Source organism: Falco biarmicus, chromosome Z (assembly GCF_023638135.1).
Source record: "Falco biarmicus isolate bFalBia1 chromosome Z, bFalBia1.pri, whole genome shotgun sequence".
Classification (NCBI taxonomy): Eukaryota; Metazoa; Chordata; class Aves; order Falconiformes; family Falconidae; genus Falco; species Falco biarmicus.
Window position 1 is genome coordinate 55,183,091 of NC_079311.1, and position 21,977 is coordinate 55,205,067.

Here is a 21,977-nt window from a genome sequence, read left to right on the forward strand (position 1 = left end):
AAATGAAAAGTAACTATGTAAGACATCCACATAAGTAATGAAGACTGTTTAGCTTGCAGCTGAAAGCAAATAACAAAAAATCCACAAACAGAATCCGGTATGAAAAAACGCCCGATCCCCAGAATTACACTGGCTGTTCATTAAATTTAATGGTATCAGAATTTCAATCTTTGGGGTTTTTTAGAAGGTACATTGTACTGTCCTTGCAAATATATGCTGCATGTTTAAAATTGTCTATCTTCATAGCACCTAAGCTACACATAAATAAAATCTAGTGTTTTAGAAGTATTGTACAAAATTCATCATGGTTTGTAAAAGAGGCCTTGAAAAATGTGGTTTTTTTCATGTACTAGCAGGATTTCATCTTAGTTAGCCTGTATTGAAACAACAGCAGTTAAGACTCTCTTGAATTCATATTTTGAGTTGAGATACTTAACAGCCAAAGGTAAGCTAGCCATTTTAGGGAAACAAATACATTTACAATTAGTGTTGTTCTGTGCCTCATTGTACTCTGAAATATGCCATCAGAATAAAAAAACCCAAAAGATTAAGGAAAAACCATTCATTCTTAATATTAAAATCAAGTCCAAGAAAAGGCATGTCATGCACACTTCATGATCAGGCATATACACAAAAAAGAGTATTTAAAAAATCATCAGTTGTCCCTTTTACCTCTTCCTTCAATACAACATTGGTGTATTGAATCTTACTCTTAAGTAAGTAAGGCATCTTACTGTTTAAAATTAAGCTAAAGAAAACTTTTCAGAAAACTGAAAATCTGTTTTACTAAGACTAATTAAAAATATTAACAGCCATCCTATTACAGTATTTTTACATTCGTATTTACCATAGAACTGATCTTTAGAGGGTCCTTTTTGGAACCATCAGACTGATACCTTAAAAACAGAACAGAAAAATTTGAGTGTGGAAATAACTTCATCAAAATAAGAAATCATCTTCTTATCTTTGTACTGTCATAGGGCTCTATATTGAAACTATAAAGCCTGTTTGATCCATGACGCTGCATAAAAGGCCATAGAATTGTCAGATGTCTAGAATAAACTGTTTGAATTGTGCTTTCTGGATGTTAGCACTTTTTCAGCAAATATATACTGGCACTGAGGAAATTTTAATATTTGCCTGCTTTTAGGGTGCTTTGCTTTTACAGCCAAAAAGACCAATACAAAAAGAAAATAATACATTTTCATTTATATTCAAAAGTTCCCCTCCCAAATATTATTCAATGATTCCAATATCTAAGGAATTATAATTTAAAAGATGTAAAAAAAGCTAACTTGGTGAATTAGTTTTCAATTACATGATTTTAACTATAGAAAAATAAAGGTTTCCAATAAAGCATTTCACAATTTCATTAAAGATACTCACGCAAAATCACCTCCTAAAGTACAGATAAGCTGAGCACCAAAAACACTCCACAATGACAAGCCTCCACATTCCCAGGTCACCATCACAACACAGCTATCAGGTGACCATCGCATTAGTTTAACAGGTCCTGTTTTATTCCAGATATCTGTTTAAAAACAGACAATAACATACCATGTAAAAAACATTAAATGTCCTCCAACTGCTTTCACCATAAGAGTAGAAACAAAAATACATGGAAATAAACATTTGATTTTTCAATTAACTTTTTTGCTACATTCATCAAACTGACATTGGCAACATGAACAAGCAAATGAATGCATGTTTTCTTTCAAATACATGTTTGGTTTCATATGAAACTAAGTATATACAAGAAAGGCGAGAAATATACTGTGCTATGACACAACCATAGAACTGCAATTCTGGTAACACAATTTTTAGACAAAAGAAGACTTTATATCCATCCTCGAAACCTCTTCCTTTGGCACTTAGCACAACTGTAAAACTCTGTTGTTCACAGACTGGATTTTTTTGTTGAAACCTAGTAGGCACACAGATTTTCAGTTCAGGACACAATTCGCCCACTTTGTACGTTCCTCACTCTCAAGTCCACAACACTCATCATTACTACATGAAAAATTCCACTGAGCTTCTGTTCACTGCAGCTCAGGCAGGGTCCTGGATTACTCATTTTTTTTTGATAATAATAATCAACCTACATGTCAGTTGTTTCAAGTTAATTCATACCTCTATTATTTCATTAACAGTTTGACAATAATCTCTCATTTTCTCAGGTGAGTAACAGTAAAGTGATCTCAAGACTACCTGTGGGAACTACTAAAATCTGCATCATTTAAAAAGGAACAACCAGAAGCAGCAAGTCTGTAAACCGCTAACTCAGATTCAGTTTTAGTAAAAAACAAAAAAAAAACAAACCACAAACAAAAAAACGCCAAAACAACCCCACACCCGCACATATGAAACACATCCAAAAGTCAGTTAAAAGCAAACAGCTTAAAGAACAAACGCGCAAAAGTAAATTACTACAAACATGCAAGAGTAAATACTAATCCCATCAGTGATAAAGCAAACAACAAATAGTTGTTAACTAGCCAAGGATAAAAATATTCTTTAATACCCTAAAAATAGCTGGAAAATTCTAGTAATAAGAGTAGCTCACCAGGATACTGTTTTGGTGTCAGCTCCAATTTATGAGAAAACTGCATGGCGCCAGTGGTGGTATCTATTGTATAAACCTGCACAGAGCCGCTGGAAGAGATTACACATGCTTTAAGACTATAGACCATTTGGATTTCTCATCAATTTCAAGAGGTCAATATAATCTACTTTTTTCTCACCAATACCAAATTTATCTAGAACAGAAACATTGTGTCAAGTAACACTCAAAGAACTTTAGGAAACAAATTTGTAAGATACTTTCCAGAAGGTAGTGGAGGACCCAAAACACTGGCCCTTGAAAACCCAATGCACTAAGACTATTTCATTCTCTGATAAACACATGTGTACACACACAACCACAAATATCTATGGCTTCCAACTGCAAGACAATCCAAGAGGGAAGTCAGTATTCACTCAGTGCTGATCAGAAGTGTACTAATGCATACCAAGATCAATGAATTATAGTCACTATTCCTATTTCAGAGGCAAACACCAACACACTGCATTGTTGCTACTACCAAGAGTACTTTTTCTTAGGAAGACAGTTCAAGACTAAACTACCCAGATCTTCTGAAATGCTATAAAAAAGAAATATATAAGATGCAATTTAAAAAAAAAAACCAACCACCAACAAAAAAACAAGCAGCTGCACTCTAGACCAGCTGAAGTAGTTTTATACAGAACTTCTTGAAGGAGCAGTAAGCAAAACACCAGAACTAAAGTACTTTTGTAACATTTAGTTTATGAATACCCAATTACGCAAACAGGCAACATTTTTCCTGACCAAATCAATGCTTCACAGAGCATTTTCTCAGTTGGGGATGAAGTGCTGATTCTTGTCCAGTATTATTACAACTAACTGCTTAGAACTGACTTTATAGTCCTGCTTTGAAATTAACTGGGACAGCTACACTTTCCAATCCTTGCTACTGGTCCAGCCAGCACCAATTTCAACAGCAGTTCAAGCAGGCAATCGTTTCTTTCGTCATTGCTCCCAACTTCTTGACACAGTAGATTATATAATCTCTAGGAAGACTGATCACTTTCATCTTTATAGCTCTGGCAGCACAACTTGTAAGAAGAAACTAGTACTTAAGCTTTGTAATTAAACCACTCTCATCCCCCGCCTCCCGTGGTTGTCCCCTGCATTGAACCAGCCTTACAAAACTTACTTGGCACATCCAAATGCCATTAGCCTGTATTTGTTATTTACTGCCACACAAGTTCCATCAATCACATCTTGAGCCCAGACACCGTGGAGCTGCTGTAAAGAAAGGAATTCACAGAGGTTTTAGCTAACAGTGCTTTTATTCATGACAGTCAGCTTCTACCCATGTGCTACCCATGTATGCTGTATTACAGATCTGCCAGCTGACCTTCATCACCTCAAGAAATTTCTATTGCAAATGTCAAGATTAACTGACATGGCACAGATAAACAAAATCCAGTATATGTAAAACTGGTTTCATTGCTCCTAACAGAAATTACAGAAAGATGCCAGTATGTAAGGAAACTGTTTATCAGAGCTTTGAATAATCAAAGCAAGTCAACACCTATAAGGCAAAGATACACCTGATACTCCATTTAAAAAAAAAAAAACAACAGCAGCAGATGGTACTAAGGACGAACAGAAAACACGGAACAAGAAAACAAATCCCCATCTGCAACAGCTGAAATCACAAATATTCTAAATGTGTGAAGTTAGGGACAGACTACACAAATTCTTCTGGGTTTTCTGTAATCAAAATAAGGATATTTAATCACAAAATATATTTGAGTTTGTAGGGTGAACTACAGGTAAGAAAAGACTGAACTAGGAAACGATTCCTTTAAAACAGATTGTGAAGTATGCTTGTCACTATGAGAAGAGTTAGACTTGATTATGGCTAAAAGCTAAAAATAGCACCTATGATACTTTGCCATAGGAGAAACCAATTCTTATCTCCCCACGTATAACAGGAAGTCTGTCACAGAGACAGTAAGAAGACCGCAGAATTATAATGATATTTTGTAGCAAAAAGAAAATATTAAATATACTATCAACTATGGTCTCCCATAAGCAGGTACTAGCCCTAAACCAATCTAGTTTAAATTATGGTATGAAAGTTACCTCTTAAGCAGTTGCAAACTTTTAAATTTTTTTGCAGCTGAATGTTATTTGAAGTAGAAAGCTAACTGAAATGCAGAGACCAAGGGAAACACATTTATTTTAGAGTGCATGCTAGAAATACTAAAGGAAATATACCTCAGCAGTGAATTTGCTTGACATTGGTGTGATGAAACCAACTCTGCCATCATTGAAAACAACAGCAAAACCATCAAGCGTGGCACAGTATTCCATATCTCTGACATAAACATCTTCAAAGCCCAAAAGTGAACCTGCTGAGAAATATCACCAACTTAAAATATGTGAACACAGTGATACTGCAAGCCAGCAGTCATTTAAGTTGTTTACTTATTGCTTCACAGAGAAACCCAATTTAAATAGGCTATTTTGTTCACATTTACAAAAGGCACATTTTTCTCATCTTTGCTTCAGAACAGAAATAACATTTTATATTAGGCAGTATTTTGCCAATAGTTGACTATCATAAGCAATACAAAAACCCCAAAACCTACCTCGAGAAGACTGGAGGTCCACAGAAAATGGAACTGTACACAAGTTGATGGCTTTCCTTCCATTGGTCATACCATCCCAGTGAATGAGATGGAGAAATCCATCAGCAGTAGCCACAAGTAGATCCTCTATCGTGGACTGCAAACTAACAAATGTATTCGTCATTCTCTAAAAAATGGCATCTCAAATCAAACTCACAAAAGGATCAATTACTGTAACAAACACCATACTACCACCTCTTATATCAGCAACCATGTTGAGAAGTTACATCAAATAAGTTACGAACTAAGTCCCTAAATCCTCTAGAAGGTACCAAGCTGACAAAATATGGTGTATGTTTATTTTTCTCCAGCAATAAGGTCCATATTGTGTGAGTAATTGTTCAACCGGTGTATGAATTGCTGAAGATAATTTTAATACTTTTGACTAAACATAAGACATTGCTGCCAACAGTCAGGTTATTCATCTATCCCAGAAAATAACCAATATTGCCTAGGCTGCAAATAATCCACAACACTATGTAACATGTGGTCTAAGTTCATTGATGAAGCAGAAACTAGACTTTTCCTAAATCCTTCCCCAAACATCTCAAAAATTCTGAAAACTACTGTTAATCTATTTGTATGCGATAACAACCTGCAGTTTCCCAGGAAAGCTTTTTTCGTACACAGTGTATTTCTTCCAACATCCATTTTTTCCTGTGGGGCCTCTTCCCAAACTGTACTTTTCCACCCCATCCCAATGCTACACATTTGCATCAACTTTTCACACACACTTATTAGGCATGTTCAAAGCTTACTTATAGGGAAGGCAATCACCACAAAAAAAGGAAGAGGTGAACAAAAGGGTTTTCCAGGACAGATAGGGACCCTCTGCAGGCAGCTGGAGAAATGCTGAAATGTTGCGTACAGTTTTGCTCTTATGCACCTATGTCCCCATGAAATTGCTAATCGATACTTTGAGCCAAAGGACAAACACATTTATAGTAACATAACGTAATACTGAATGTACATGTGCTATATACCTCTATATGGCAAAAATATTAGTATAGCCAAGCACAGAAAGAAAGAATTCTCAAACAGCAATTTACTTTTTCACCTCTTTACTTACTGTTAGTAACTGTTAGTTCTTACTACTAATAAGTCTAAAAACTTATTAGAAAGGTTTTTTTCCATCCAGTTTCCCCTTCACTTTTCAACTAGTAACCACTATATGCAGAAGAATTCTTAAGACATGATTAGTGAGCATACCTTGTGATAGAGGCTTGCAAGTCCAGCACCTTCTTCATTTCTAGGTTTAATGAAGGAGCACACTGTTCTTCCTTATAATGTGGGGTTCCTTTTAGATGTGGGCCTCCTCTAAAATAAAAGAGAAATACTACAACTGAAACAAGATGACCCTCTAAAGAGCTAAGCGTTACTTACATTCCCAGTTTTTTTTCCCCCCTATATACACCAGACACTCATGCGCAACCTGCCACAAGCAATACTTAATATCTAAGACATAATTTTAGTGCAAAAACTTTAGTCTGTCTTATCCTACACACCTATAAAGACTATGTAAACAAAATAAGACAATGAATACAGAATGAACATTAAAATAACTGTGTAGCCCACCTTAATAATCCTAAAATAAGTGATATATATTAATGCAAATTCTGAATCAGTAAAATGGTATTCAACAGTTTCCATTAATTAAATGTGTTGAATTTTTATGTATCTCCAATTCATTCTTTTTCAAGTTACATTACAGACCCTACAGACTGTAAAACATTCATGTTTCTTCAGTTACTTTTGCCAGATCAATATTTATACTACTAATTCAGCATGCATAACCCAACAGGTAGACATTTATTACAGTAATTCCTAAGAATATACCTCCCTATAACAAATTAAGAGTAAACCTAAGACCTGTTACAAAGCGATAACTAAGCACTGATTCTCTTCCTTTAAACAGACCATTACACAGTATCAACTTCTAGATGTTGAAAGCTTTCAGGTTTTATTTTCCTCATTTTAATTTTCACATTTCATTCTCTAAATGCAGTTATTTTAAAGCTCAATACAGTATCAATAAAATATTCCTTATTTGTCTGGGTTACCAGATGTGCCACACATTTCATTAACTTTTCTTTTTAAAAATGAAAACTGACCTACAATCCTAAGTATTGTAACATGCCATCCAGCTCATCCATGTCATGAGCATTATGCTAGTAAACAAAGCAAACTATGCATGAAACAGGCATTGCAGACAAGTTAAGAGTTTAGTATAACTTAGAAACAAAGAGATACATACACAAATCTACTAATCTTTACCTGGATTTTAACTGACAAAACCCTTCTTCTATTTTATACCAGGGTAGCCAATGCAACTGCCCAAGACATGGCAAAAACCCAAGCAGCTGCAGTTTTAGGTAAGCTTGACACCACAGGGATGCCTCAATCTCTTTCCTGCCTTGGTTATCACAGTCAATATCAAATGCCTTAATTCCGTTACCATTTTAGAGCTAAACACAAAATTCCTACCTGTTACTGTTTGATGGACACTACACCTTTTCTTACACAGCAAGGACAAAGATACATGCTAGCTAAGGTAAGGCCAAGGCAACCTTTGACATTCTGGAATTAGCAGACCAAAGCAGTAACATCTTTTCAGAACAAAACCATGGTGACCATGAAGGATTATAGCAGAAAATGAGAAAAATTACTGTAAGGTTGGTTAGTTAGTTAATCTACCACCCACAAATGGTAACTTGTACAAACATTACATTACTAAAATGTTTGTATTTCAAAAAAATACAGCTGTCTTGGGGAAAAAACGGCCCTTCATGTAACGTAGCTATCCTGGACCGACAGGAGGTCTGAAACAAGTTAAAAAGAAAATGTGGCTAGTTAATACTAGCATTATGGCCTTGTGGGTTCTTTTAAACAGTAAATGAGACTGCATTTCTTGAAGTTCATGAAGCAAAATCCCCCTAATCTGGCCTGCTGTCTTTTAGAGTCAGGGATTTCACAGATGAAATAATATAACATAGAGGATTAATTCCTTCAGATCTCTAAGTCGCTATCTGCAATGCAACATCCTGGGGGTTGGAGACACTCTTAACAAAACCCCAGGTATTTTGTTGTACATATTACCTACATAACACCATACAATATGCCTGTTGTAACTGACTGAGGTACATAACCAAATATAAACACAGTGTTTCTGCATAGCACAAAATACAAAGCCAGAATGGAAAAAATAAGGTTTAAAAGACAACTTTTGCTAGTAGAGAAATTTCAAATCTCCATGTGGGCAAGCTTCTTTTTCTTTAAATACCTCTATTAAAAATAGTTTACAAGAATATTTAAGTAGTTTCAGTTTCATGAGCTAGTTTCATCTGCAGAGCATACCTTCTTCCATTGAAGCACTATCATCATGACTGACACTCCAATTGTCAGTATTTTAATGCATTGCCTGTGATTATTCATCGATTCAAAAGAATGTGTCAAATTCATCGATTCAAAAGAAACCCTTACCATGGGTGCAAAGGGGCAAAATCCAAGCACACTTGCGTTCATATAGTCCACATCTGCAAGAGTCAGCCATACTAGTTAAGTCATTTTGACCTTTACACGAAGAATGTGCACTGCTGACGGAAGCAGGAAAGAATGTTTGCTCTGGGTTGCCACATCAGCACCTGCTTGTAGCCAAACTTTTAAGTAACTCACTTTTGCACAAGAATTGAGAGGAACACATTCCAGTGACCAACCAGCAGCATGCCGAAACAAATATAACTTCACTTCTGTTTGCACAGCCATCTGTTAATGTAACTAAACCTGTGAATAAAACTTCTTAACACTCAGAACTAAGAAAAATCTCCCACTATATCTGCAATCCAAGAAACCCCCAAACATGTAAAGATTAGGAATGCAGGCTGTTCTTTTAAACATAGAATATAAGGTTTATCGGGAAGTTTCACATCTTGAAGACTAAGGTGTATTTTTTAAACTAACAGGTTCATTGTCTGTTCACTATTTAGCATGTCATCAGTGATACGCTTGTTCACAGAAAACTGAGCACTATTTGGTGTAACAAAATGTCTTTCAGATGTTGAAAGCCTACACAACTGTATCTCATGGATCACCTTTTAAATAATGGTAAAGAGGAATGGTAAATATAAGTCTACCTTAATAGCTTGCCCTGTGTCCAAACTCCAATTCTCTCAGCTTTCCCCACATTAACCTTCTCCTGCTTCAGTTCTAACCTGACTTCCTCAAAATGAAAGAAGAGCCTATAAGTAAGTGAATTGCTAAAATTCCTAGTATGGAGTCATAATTCCTTTGTATTCATTGATCCCCTAACAGGGGAAGAACTGGCTCTGCAAGTAGCACTGACTCTGTTAGAAGAAAAACCTGTAAGCTCAAATCATGATGCAAGATGCAACAATGAGAAAATGGAGAATTGTATTTAATTCCCCCCCAGCCTCTTCAAAACCCCACAACAAGAAATCTTAAGCATCCTAAGTTCAAGAAAGAGGCAGCACCATGCAAAACCATAGCGACCTAGCCTCCCCTGGTCTGTGAGGAAGAATTTCATTGAGTTTGTTATCTGGTGTGGGGTAGGCTCAGGGAGGAAACAGGACACCACCCAGCAAATTTTTCTAGCAGCACAGTGCTGCACTTTGTCCTCCACTACATGCACAGTGGTTAAGTGGTACACCACGATCCATGGGCAAAACTTACTCAGAAACATCATTACCAGACATAGTCACTGCTAGCAGAAGCAACTAAGAAATACTTAAGAAGTTAATTACAGCAAAATCTGAAAGGATGTACTTAAGGACTTTATAATTTGCAATTAAGATACATAACATGTTATCTTTTTTAGTCTGTTCTATGTATTTCAAAATCATGTTCAGTTTTACAAAATAACGTTCACTGTTTTCTGCTTATTACTGGAGAATTCTATTCCAGAGGTAGAAATAGCATTAGATTAGGATTTAAGTTTCGACCTTACTATCTGGGGTAATCATAATAATACATGTAGATGTTATGGCTGGATAATAGTTTAGAAAAGTTCAGAGATGCTCCCACAGTCAAATACTATGCTTCCAAAAAGAAAAGAGTGTGGCTATTGGCAGGTACTACATTAATTAAAAAACAAAGAAACAATGAACAAGTCAGTAGCATCCCTTCCCCCTAGTCAAATCATAGCTGCTTGGGAAGTAATGGAGATATTTTACTGAAAAAACTCTTGTTCAGTAAGTATCTTTTGAAAAAATAACTGACATAAACAGTATCAAATATTTTTATACTACTTCAGGGCTATGATATTCTGAATCATTGCTGCTAAAATGGTTTCTTCAGTAGTACTTCTTGGAAAAGAGAAAAAGAATCCAATGCCTTGATATTTCAACTATTAAGAGCATTATACATGTGAGAAAAAAAGGGCAAAATGTTTCTAAATTAATTTACACCACCAAGAAGTCTGCGTTGCTCTCCCTGATGGCACAAAAAGCAAAACACTGAGAGCAGCCATTATTGTTGCATTAGCACAATTACGCAATGTTTATTAACTGTTTTTTAATTGGTTCATGCGAAGACTTCAGTTAGCCAGTTATCTGTAGAGCTAAGGACTTAATTTTTTTTATACCTGATTCAAAAAGCCTGCATCATCATCTCTGAACATGTGATTCTTCACTAATAATTGACTGTCCACCATGCTTTTTAGGAGTGGTTCTTAAACAAGTAAAACAAGTTACACTATGAGCTTTGATTTCCATATGTCTAGAGTCTTCTCACCCATAAACCTGCATCTCTTCACCATCCAGTGTAGGCAGCCACCAGCTGAAGGTGAAATTTACCCAGCTGGATCCACAGCTATATGCACACAGATTGGCAAGAGTGGGACAAAGGAAGATTTAAAGAAAGCCCACAGGAACTATAAAGAATGAATAAGGGTTTAGAAAAGTAATTCTTAGTACAGCCTTTTTAACCCAAGTCAGTAGTAACAGGTTTCCATGGCTTGAGAAGAGAAATAACTAGCTAGCATATTAATCAACGATTCATGTAAAAATGCTAAATGGTTTACCAAATCATTATTGCAGTTGTAAAGATTTCTTGATGACATTTTAAGCCTCCTGAACCACATCAAGGTCTAGCAAGTGCCATAATGGTTAACAAAAATTCTACAAGTAATCTAGTTTTAAAAATAAATTTTCCAACCAATACTAAAAACAACTTACGGGGAAAACCACACTGTTAAAGGTTTAGCACAAGCTTAATTCCAAATAAAAATTATTTAGTAAGTTAATTAACTGTACACCTCATCAGTTACCCTTGTAGAGTTTAAAGTTCAAAACCTTTGTACACACTAATCTTAAATCTCCTGAACCAGGAAAAAAAATCCCCACTGATTAGGTAATTTATGGCACCTATAAACCATCTCACTACAGAAAAGGAAAAAGCTTTGAAAAGTGCCAGAAAGAGTAGGACACGAATACAGACATATAAGCAACAATGCTGTATTGTAAACCAGGATATTAACACCAGCTTGTTCACATGCCCATATTGGTTAGAATATTAACACTAGGTTTGTTCACCTGCCCATATTGGTCAGAAAGCAACTTATTTTTAAAGCATTTTCAGGTACATAAAACTCTACAGCACTGAGGTTGCATTCTAGATTTACACGACATTCACATGACTTCCCCCCATTCCCCACATGCAGGCTCCACTTGAGGATATGATGAAATCTTGAGGCAGAAGAATCTCCCAATTACCATGTTTAGTTTATTAGCCATGTAAAGTTTTTTAGGTTTTGTCTTTTTTAAAAGCAAAAATACCCTCAGTGTTATGTCACCACATGTTGTCTCTTCAAGTGACAAATCTTAAGTGACTCTCCTTGCCAAACTTCTAAGGAGAAGTAAGTAACATTTCAGTACAGGGAAGCCTCTGCTGCATCTCATCACTGTGAAACAAAGGAATATCTGTAAAATTCCTTTGGAAACTCCATGAAAAGATATTACTATACCTTGCCACAGCTTACAAAGGTACAAATTAGCCTGTATGCACTGCCACTTTTCTTAAGTGTATCACAGATGGAGATTAATTTTATTTGCTTTGCCATACATATGTTTTGTTCATGTTTCTTCTTGTAACGGCTTTGGTAATATGGTAGTAAAATCAGACTGAACTAATTGAAGCAGGACTTTGTACTTGTGCTCACTGGAGGAAAGTATCCCAGAATGTGGGCTAATGGCCAATACTGATTCTCTTCCAAGTCTTCTCTGAACTGGAGCAAAGCTTCTAAGAGCTGGAATGAAGCTGCAGACTATTGTGGCTCAATTTGAAAACAAAACAAAACCACACAATTACTGCCTTTTCCCCTGTTTTTAGTCTAAGAAGTTAAGCAGGATACTTTAGGTTTTCATTGCGCATGAATGTCTGTTCACTCCAAGAACAAACTAGAATTCCTAGCCAAATATCAACAAAGCCAAAAATATTTCCTTCAATAGAACAACTACACTTCATAACATTCCTAAAATCTTACAATTTGACAAAAAACTATCAACTCTAGAAAAGTTTTAAAAAGCTTCCTTGTTTTTTAAATATAAGTATAAATACTCAAAATTCGTAACAGAATGCTGCACTTATGGTATCAGCACTCGCTTTATCACATTAACCTAATAATAGATTTTACATAAAATGTGCATAAAGCTGAACAGGTCAGTTCCTTATTTAACTGATTAAACCTCTGAAGGTATAAAATAGCTAGCATTTAAAAAGCATTCCCCCCTCAACCATCTTAAAGTTCTTCATATATTCTCAATTTTGTAAGAGCTATGCCCTCAATTTTTGATAGAACAAACTTAAAAAGGTTTTGTGGGCTCCAGGAACAAATGCTGATAACCTTGAATTCCAGCACTTCCACTAAAACATTTAATTTCAGAATATAAAGACCATTACAATAGGCTGATATGAAAAGGAGGAAGTCATGCCAAAAGGGCATTTTCAAACAGGAAATCAATTTTCCTAGACTCTTGATTCTGTCCAGTTTTAAACAAACAATAGCATGGGGCAAGGAGAGTTCACTCAACCTTACTTTCCAAAATCTGGTCATTTCATTCTACTAAAAGATAAGGGAAGCAGAGACTCTTGCATTCAAACACAATGATAGCTTAGCCTCAACTCACACTTTGATTCTTCTACCAGAACTAAAGATTGCTATAGAAGAGACCTGACCCTTAAAAAAACCCACAAAAATCATACTGTGATTAGATATACTCTACGTGTATTGCGCTATAAACAGGAAAAATGTTTCTATTCCCCAGGCAGGTTTGGTTTTTGTTTTATCTTCGTGCATTTCGTTCAAGCTGTACCAGCAGAAAAATTTTGCAAATGTAATTACAGTTTACACAATAACTTTATGCTAGAATAGTTCTGTGAACAGATCAAATACAGGCAAGCTCTTCTGGATCATCTTGCTCAACAGCCATATATAGTAACAACTCCGTGTAACAAACAGCTATGAAGTGGAAGGACTGTACTTTTTCTCCACAAACATACCTCTCCCATATGGACAAATGAGGAGTGGTTTTTATTTTCAGCAACTTTTTTTGATCCTTTTCTTCAAATCAAGGCTAAACCACTATCAAGCAAATTTTAAAGAAGTTACTTAAAAAATGCCAATACCAAATAAAACTGTAATTTAACTGCAGCTACCAGTGTCCCCATCTGGAAGACTGCAAAAGTAACTAAAGTCAAGAAAGTGGTGGTCTATCATATACCTTATCACCTGCTTTTCTGATGTTCCTTTTTTACTTACAGTAAAATATATAATTTCATTCAAATGAGAACTGAGCTGACAAGAGAATTTAAACACAACCTTTCTTAATCTTCTCACTTGTATGGAATCAAACCTAGCAAGTGCAACTTCAGGGTACTGACTAAACCAGAAAATCTTGCACCAGGATTTTGGTGCAGCTAAGGATGTTACTGGTGTGTCCTTCCAGTGCACAACCACCTCATTATGTTAACTTATGCTGCCTAAGAACTCTGTTCAAGCTGAAGTTGTATTAAGAGAGTTTTACTTTATTTTGTAGTCACTATACTGAAATTTTATGTTTCTGTCACATTTGGTCATTATTATGTAAGAAAGGATACAGAGAACAGGCTTTGCTCCACTTATAAAAAGTTAGTAGATATGGACAGTTTAAGATTAAGAACTAAGTCATAATTTTACAAAGTAGATTAAGACTGAACTTTCAGAAGCACTGACAGAAGTGTGCTCATTAGCTAAAAAAAAACCAACCAACCAAAAAAAAAACCCTACACACACACACAAACCAAATAACACAACTCATGAAACTGATGATGTTCTACAAGACCTCTTAACTTTCGGACATGTTGTGGATGTGTCCAAAGAGAAGAACAGTAGACAAAAAAAAACTTTACCTCAAAATATGCAAAGTGTGGAGACCTACATTTGAAACTGGTGTCCATCCATTTCACTGTTTTTACTGACTTGTTTCCAGCAGCTGTCCTATCACACAACTAATGCAAGGACAGTATTACATCTTTGTACTCTGCAAAAGGGCCAAGGGGTCCAGGAAGGCTGGACATTCTTCAAAAAGGAGATCTGAACAGAGAGCTTTGGCTGGAACTCAGGGGAAAAAGGAGTTTGCCACCTTTGGAAGAAGGGGCAGGCAACTCGGGAGGACTATAAGGATGTCGTGAGGTTATGCAGGGAAAAGATTAGAAAGGTGAAAGCCCAGCTGGAACTCAAGCTGGCCACTGCCAAAAGATATACATCAGAAGCAAAAGGAGGGCCAAGGATAATCTCCATCCTTTATTGGATGCGGTGGGTAACATGGCCACAAAGGATGAAGAAAAGGCTGAGATACTTAATGCTTTCTTCGCCTCAGCCTTTAATAGTAAGACCAGTTACCCTCAGAGTATTCAGCCCTCATGAGCTGGAAAACAGGGACGGGGAGCAAAATGAAGTCCCCACAGTCCAGGAGGAAACAGTGACTTGCTGCTCCATTTACACAGAGTATATGGGGCTAGATGGGATCTATCCAGGGATACTGAGGGAACGGGCAGAGGAGCTCACCAAGCCACTCTCCATCATTTATCAACAGTCCTGGAAAACTGGAGACGTCCCAGAAGACTGGAGGTTACCCAATGTAACACCCATCTGCAAGAAGGGCAAGAAGAAGGATCCAGGGAACTACAGGCCTGTCAACCTGACCTTTGTGCCAGGGAAGGTTAGGGAGCACATCATCCTGGGTGCCATCACGTGGCATGTGCAGCACAACTAGGGGACTGGGCCCAGCCAGCATGGGTTTAGGAAAGGAAGGTCCTGCTTGACAAACCTGATCTGCTTCTATGACAAGATGACCCACCTAGCAGATGAGGGAAAGGCTGTGGATGTTGTCTACCTGGACCTTAGTAAAGCCTTTGACACCATCTCCCACAGCATCCTCCTGGGGAAACTGGCTGCTCATGGCCTGGATGGATGCACTCTGCGCTGTGTAAGAAGCTGGCTGGACAGATGAGACCCAAGAGTGGTGGTGAATGGAGTCACATCCAGCTGGTGACTGGTCACAAGTGGTGTTCCCCAGGGCTCAGTGCTGGGCCAGTCCTGTTTAGTATCTTCATTGACAACCTGAAATGAGGGGGTTAAGTGTGACCCCAGTAAGTCTGCAGATGACACCAAGTTGTAGGGGAGTGTTGATCTGCTTGATGGTAGGGTAGGAAGGCTCTGCAGAGGGATCTGGACATGCTGGACCGATGGGTCCGAGGCCAGCTGGATGAGGTTCAAGAAGGCTCCGTGCCGGGTCCTGCACCTGGGTCACACCAGCCCCACACAGCGCTACAGGCTGGGGCAGAGCGGCTGGAAAGGGCCTGGTGGGAAAGGGCCTGGGGGTGCTGGTCGGCAGCCGGCTGGGCATGAGCCAGCAGTGTGCCCAGGTGGCCAAGGAGGCCAGCAGCACCCTGGCTTGTGTCAGGAGCAGTGTGGCCAGCAGGGCAAGGGAAGGGACTGTCCCCCTGCACTGGGCACTGGTGAGGCTGCACCTCGAACCCTGTGTTCAGGTTTGGGCCCCTCACTGCAGGAGGGACGTAGAGGGGCTGCAGCGTGTCCAGGGAAGGGCAGCGGGGCTGGGGAAGGGTCTGGAGCACAAGTCCTGTGGGGAGCAGCTGAGGGAACTGGGGTGGTTTAGTCTGGAGAAAAAGAGACTTGGGGGGACCTTGTTGCTCTTTACAACTACCTGAAAGGAGGTTGTAGTCAGGTGGGAGTAGGCCTCTTCTCCCACGTTACAAGCTATACAACAGGAAGAAATGGCCTCAAATTGTGCCAGGTAAAGTTTAGATCAGATATTTGGAAGAATTTCTTCACTAAAAGATGGTCAAGCATTGGAACAGGCTGCCCAGGGAGGTTGTGGAATCGCCATCCCTGACAGTGTTTAAAAAAAAAACCCACATAAATGTGGTGCTTATGGCCATGACTTAGCAGTTTTGGTATTACTTGGCAGTCCTGGGTTAATGGTTGGACTCTATGATCTCAAAGGTCTTTTCCAACCTAAATGATTCTATGACTCTATGAGAAATAATCACCTTCCCACTCACTTTGTCTGTCATAGGTAAATGACCACATAAGACAGAGCTAGACAAGCTGTAATTAACATTTGCATTAGAATTAAAACATTGCAAGCAATTGCTTTATCATGAACTATCATATGAATATCGCTGAGCAGTCACTCTGTGTTTTTGAGCTTCCCACTGCTGCTAGTCAGTGCTACTTCATGGTTACCATTTTCTAACGCCAGCCTTTATTATATGCCAACATGCAAGCTAAGCTACTGGAATGCAGGGGAGGGGATAGGGAGAGGTGAAGAAGGTAGACAGGCAGGTTTAGTTTCCCAGTTGAGTCAACAACCCAACCTTACTTAAGGCACACCTGCATAGTCACTGCTGCCAACACAGAGGAAGGAGCCAGGGAACACAGTTTCACAGTGGTAGAACACAGTAAGATGCCCCTTTCCAAGAACAAGGCCAGTGAGATATAAGGCCTTTCACTGATTTTTAATGGCTTCAGAATCAACAAAATTAATTGGGCATTTTTCAGACCAGTTGCAATGAAATCCAGCCACTTCAGAGAAATGTCTTCGGAAAATGACCAGAAGTCAGAAGAAAGTTAAAAGTTTCAATTCTGGGCCTTTATAGTTTGTCTGTTTATTCATTTTTGGTTGAGGTGGTTTTTCTTTGGCTTTTTTTTCGTATTTAATCTACAAAGCAAATTAGTGAAACTATACAGGCTGTATCTGTACCAAAAAAAGTTTATCCCATTATAATAGCTTGTAGAATAATTTGATGTTAATCACAGCAGGCATAATTCACACACAAATGCTTGTGTTTTCCTTTTGCTCTAATATAACCAGAACAGTAGTAATTTTCTGTAGGTTTTCAAAATTGAGGGTTAAATAAAGACAGACTAGTAATCCCAGTAAATTCAGTGTAATAATTCATCTTCTTAAAGTTAAGCATATGCATTACTCTTAGCAGATTGTGAGTGACCCATCATAAACACTCTAGGGACAAACACCTCATCTTACTCATCCACAGATTTCAGCATTCTATCCTTTTGGGCTATACAAATATACCTTTAAATCCTCACCATTCAACACACAGCTAACAAAAAAAAATAAAATCATAAAACACATGCTTTTAGGTTGACAACACAAATGAGTTACCATTGTTTTATAGAAAATTCAGACTGGTTAGTCACTGACTGTTCAACAGGTATTTTCAAACCTTCCTATATGTGCCATGTCTAAATGAACTTTCCAAAGCTTCTTTTTTAATTCTTACTGCATATTTTATATGTATTTCCATATATTTTCAGATTTTGCCAATAAAAAACCCAACGTTGCAAACAGAACAGGAAGAACATACAATAGTCTTTTGCATTATGTACAATGCACATATTGCTGAAGATATACTATCCCTTTATTTATTTCAACAGGGTGCACTAACAGGTTTTCTGCTTATTTTTTTCCTGATGACAGTAAGTCAGACGTGAAAAGTCAGTTTGAAAAATGCTACTTGCATCTCAGAAAAAGGCAAGTAAAGTAATAACTTGTACACATTGGTCTTAAGCTTTTGGAAAATAGACAAGTTGCAACAGTAAAATCCACATAATTCCAGAGCTTTGAGGGCTAGGTAGATGAGCTAAAAGATGCATTATAGTAGTAAAACACACCAAATCTTCCACTCAATGAAGCAAGAATTCACTCTGAAATCATCTACTACCTGCCAAGTTATTTCTTCCTATATGCACTTGTAAAAGAATAGAGATTTAAAACGTAAATGCTCCTGAGAACCTGATCTATTTTTCCTTAATGTTCACAGTTTAACAGTTATGGTTTTAAAAAAATAAAAATGTTTTCCTCTTACATGACCAACCAACTTTAATTCATTTTACAAATATGAAAAAAAATTTTAATTTATCTAGCATTATCATAACGATGAACATATACAGAGAGATAAACCAAAAAAATCAGTTCCTAGCCAATAAGAAATCAAGAGTGTTTTATTATTTCTGTAGACAAATTTGAGCCATCAATGACTACAGATTCTGCATATCTAAACGCACAAGCAAACACATCCCTTGAGGTTTTAATTTATCCAAAATACTTCCCAATTCTGCCAAACCCAAAGTCAAGTAAGTCAATCACAAATACGTCCAACATACAGTCACATCTTAACACATACTCTGTCAATAAGGAAAATAAGACAATGACAACACACTGCATCTAAAATACTTGTGTATTCTTACTAAAAATTATTTGTGTACTTTCCATAATATTGCAAATTTATTTCCCATTTGTTTCAAAATTCTCTGAAGTCCACAGAATCATGGAATGGCCAGGGTTGGATGCAGGGTTGGAGCAGGTTGCAAGGAATTGCACCAAGGCAGCTTTTGAACGTCTCCACAGGAGGAGACTCCACAGCCTCTCTGGGCAGCCTGTTCCAGTGCTCTGTCAGCCTCAAAGTAAACAAGTTCTTCCTCATGTTCAGATGGAACTTCTTGTGTTGCAGTTTGTGCCCACTGCCCTTTGTCCTGCCACTGGGCACTACTGACAAAAGCTAGCCCCATGCTCTTGACACTTCCTTTTAAGATACTGTGGACACCGGTAAGATCCCCTCTCAGTCTTCTCCATGCTAAACAGGCCCAGCTCTCTCAGCCTTTCCTCATACGGGAGATGCTTGAGTCCCCTCATCAGCTTTGTAGCCTCTGCTGGACCCTCTCCAGCAGCTCCCTGTCTCTCTTGAGCTGGGGAGCCCAGAACTGGACATCACACTCCATATGCAGCATCACCAGGGCAGAGCAGAGGGAGAGGATGACCTCCCTCAACCTGCTGGCCACACTCCTAACACACCCCAGGATCCCACTGGCTGCCTTGGCCACCAGGGCACACTGCTAGCTCATGGGCAGCTTGCTGTCCACCAGCACTCCCAGGCCCTTCCCCGCAGCGCTGCCTTCCAGCAGGTCAGCCCCAGCCTGTGCTGGTGCGTGGGGTTGTTCCTCTCCAGGTGCAGGACCCTACACTTGCCTTTGCTGAACTTCATTACGTTGCCCTCGGCCCAATTCTCTAGCCTGTCCAGGTCCTGCTGAATGGCAGCCAGGTTATTATGGAGTTGAAGAGCTGAGAGGAATCTATTAAAAACTGCAGCCTAGTAGTTCCAAAGAAACATGACTTGCTCAGCTGAGTTACTCAAAAGAGATTATTAAAGTTTGTATTGATCATGAATTCAACAGACTTCCTCAAATTCTAACACTAGACAATTTTAACCCTGCTGTTTAAGATGTTGACAGCTTGTAAGATGGACCTAAGGAATCTTACTAGCGCACCACAAACCAATTAGACCAGCTTCTCTGAACTGACTCTCATTGGAATGATGCTTCACACTCAAGTTTTAAAACATACTTTGGAAGGAAATATTTTTTATCATGAAATCTGCTTAGGATTTGTCTAGCCATATTTTTTTCACACTGTGGGGATGCGAAGAAAGTTTAACACACTTACTTGGGATACACTGGCTCATAAAGATACTTGTCTCTTGCTGAAGGGATTTCAAAAAATAAGATGTATCCATTTGCAGTCTGAAAGAGAAACACTGATAAGATAAATAGTCTATCTGCATGAGTAAAATCCATACAAACTCTTGCAATTTCTGCATGTCTCATACATTGAATGTATCAAATTTCAGATATATTAAAAACCCATGCATTGAAATTCATTCTAAGTAAAATCGATACTAGCCTTTACAGCCCACTGAACAGATCACTTAGTAGATAGATAAATAGAAAAATCCAGCAGAAATTTTCCTCCGATTCATACAAATACGTAGTACCTGATCTGGTGTTAGATTTAGAATCTAATTGACACCAACAAAGACAATTAACGCAGAAAGCATGTAGTAGAAGGTAGCAATCCTTCAGAACAAGACCTCCAGGTGTTTGAACACAAATGGACGCTACAGAGTTCAAAGAAGCTGGGCACTGCCTCTCAATGTTGGTCATCCAGGTAGTTTTGAAAAAATCCTCATGCCACACACCTTTTCAAAACCTTCTGGTGTCTAAAAAAAAAATTCTACAATTCAATTCCAATGCATATCCTGCCATTCTGGAAGACTGACTTCAAACTATAACACTATGCAGAGAACAAATATAAATCATTTAGTTATCAGATGTTCCAGTCATGACTAGAAGCTGATCCAGTGTTTTATAAGCACAGGAGAGGCAGATGACCAATAAGGTTAGCTGTTCCAAGAAGTATGATTTGTTTAAAGCACAAATTTATCCTTCAGACAAGTGCATTGTTGTGAAACAGGGTTTCCATCGAATCATTTTAATATAGGCTGGGCATGTACCCAAAGAACTATTACAGGAGACAAGAAGCACTGGAATGAATGGTTATCAAGTTGCTTTGCAAAGCTGGATTCCTTTTCTTTGAATAAAGGCAGAAGTAACACTCCTGTTAGCTTAATTTATCAGTTCACAATTGCCATGTTTTTCCCCAGTCATTTTGCTTTATCATGAAAGAAATTTGTTTTGGCTTCCAAGTCCAAGAAACACAATTACCCTAATTCAAAGTGAGTATATGCAAGAATAAAATCGAACCACAGCGGTGAGCTTGAGATAGGCTGAAAGTAAATGGAAGCTTCTCTGTGTGCAGTAATATCATGTTCAGGTATTATGTGGCACAGAAACGTGCCCATTTCTAACATCTTTACAGGTTCTTTCCATTACATCATTAAATATTCAACCTGTAAGTTATCTTACACTGGAAGGGAAAGTAAAATAATACTGTGAAGTATCTTTATACTGATATTAAGTACAAAGAGCCTTACTGAACACTATTCCAAGCACAGAGTTGCTATTGTTACAGGTTCATTTCTAAACAGAACCTCAAATTCCACAAAGAGCTGGATGAAATGCAGAAACATTCAACCTACACGTCCTGCAAATTGATCATATTCATTCACACAGGTTTCTACATTGCTTTAGAAATGTCGGTGTTGCAATGAAACTTACTGAAGTAACCATCACTGTCATCTGTTCCCTGATCATTCTCATCTTTGACAGTCAAAAGTATAAATATACAGTATGTTGCAAGGAGTTTCACAACATACTTTCTTGTATGCTATAATCTTTAGCAAAGCTCTGGCTTAGCTATGGGAATGCACACCGAAGAGCAGTCTATTTATACCAAAGCACTTCCTGTAGCAAGGGAAGGATATGCCTT

At 37.9% G+C, this 21,977-nt stretch overlaps 1 protein-coding gene across 4 annotated transcripts in view; it reads right to left on the reverse strand.

The window, feature by feature from the left end:
* Positions 1-21,977, reverse strand: part of RIC1 (RIC1 homolog, RAB6A GEF complex partner 1) — a 53,719-nt gene that overhangs the window by 16,937 nt on the left and 14,805 nt on the right. For 3 of the 4 annotated variants that reach the window (XM_056324707.1, XM_056324705.1, XM_056324709.1), the window contains 8 exons: positions 20,256-20,332; positions 6,430-6,537; positions 5,182-5,324; positions 4,808-4,944; positions 3,735-3,826; positions 2,564-2,652; positions 1,387-1,531; positions 848-896 (listed from right to left, as the gene is read on the reverse strand). In XM_056324707.1, coding sequence (XP_056180682.1) covers positions 848-896; positions 1,387-1,531; positions 2,564-2,652; positions 3,735-3,826; positions 4,808-4,944; positions 5,182-5,324; positions 6,430-6,537; positions 20,256-20,332 — 840 coding nt within the window. The remainder of the gene's footprint in view (positions 1-847; positions 897-1,386; positions 1,532-2,563; positions 2,653-3,734; positions 3,827-4,807; positions 4,945-5,181; positions 5,325-6,429; positions 6,538-20,255; positions 20,333-21,977) is intronic. The other variant, XM_056324706.1, reaches the window with a different exon arrangement.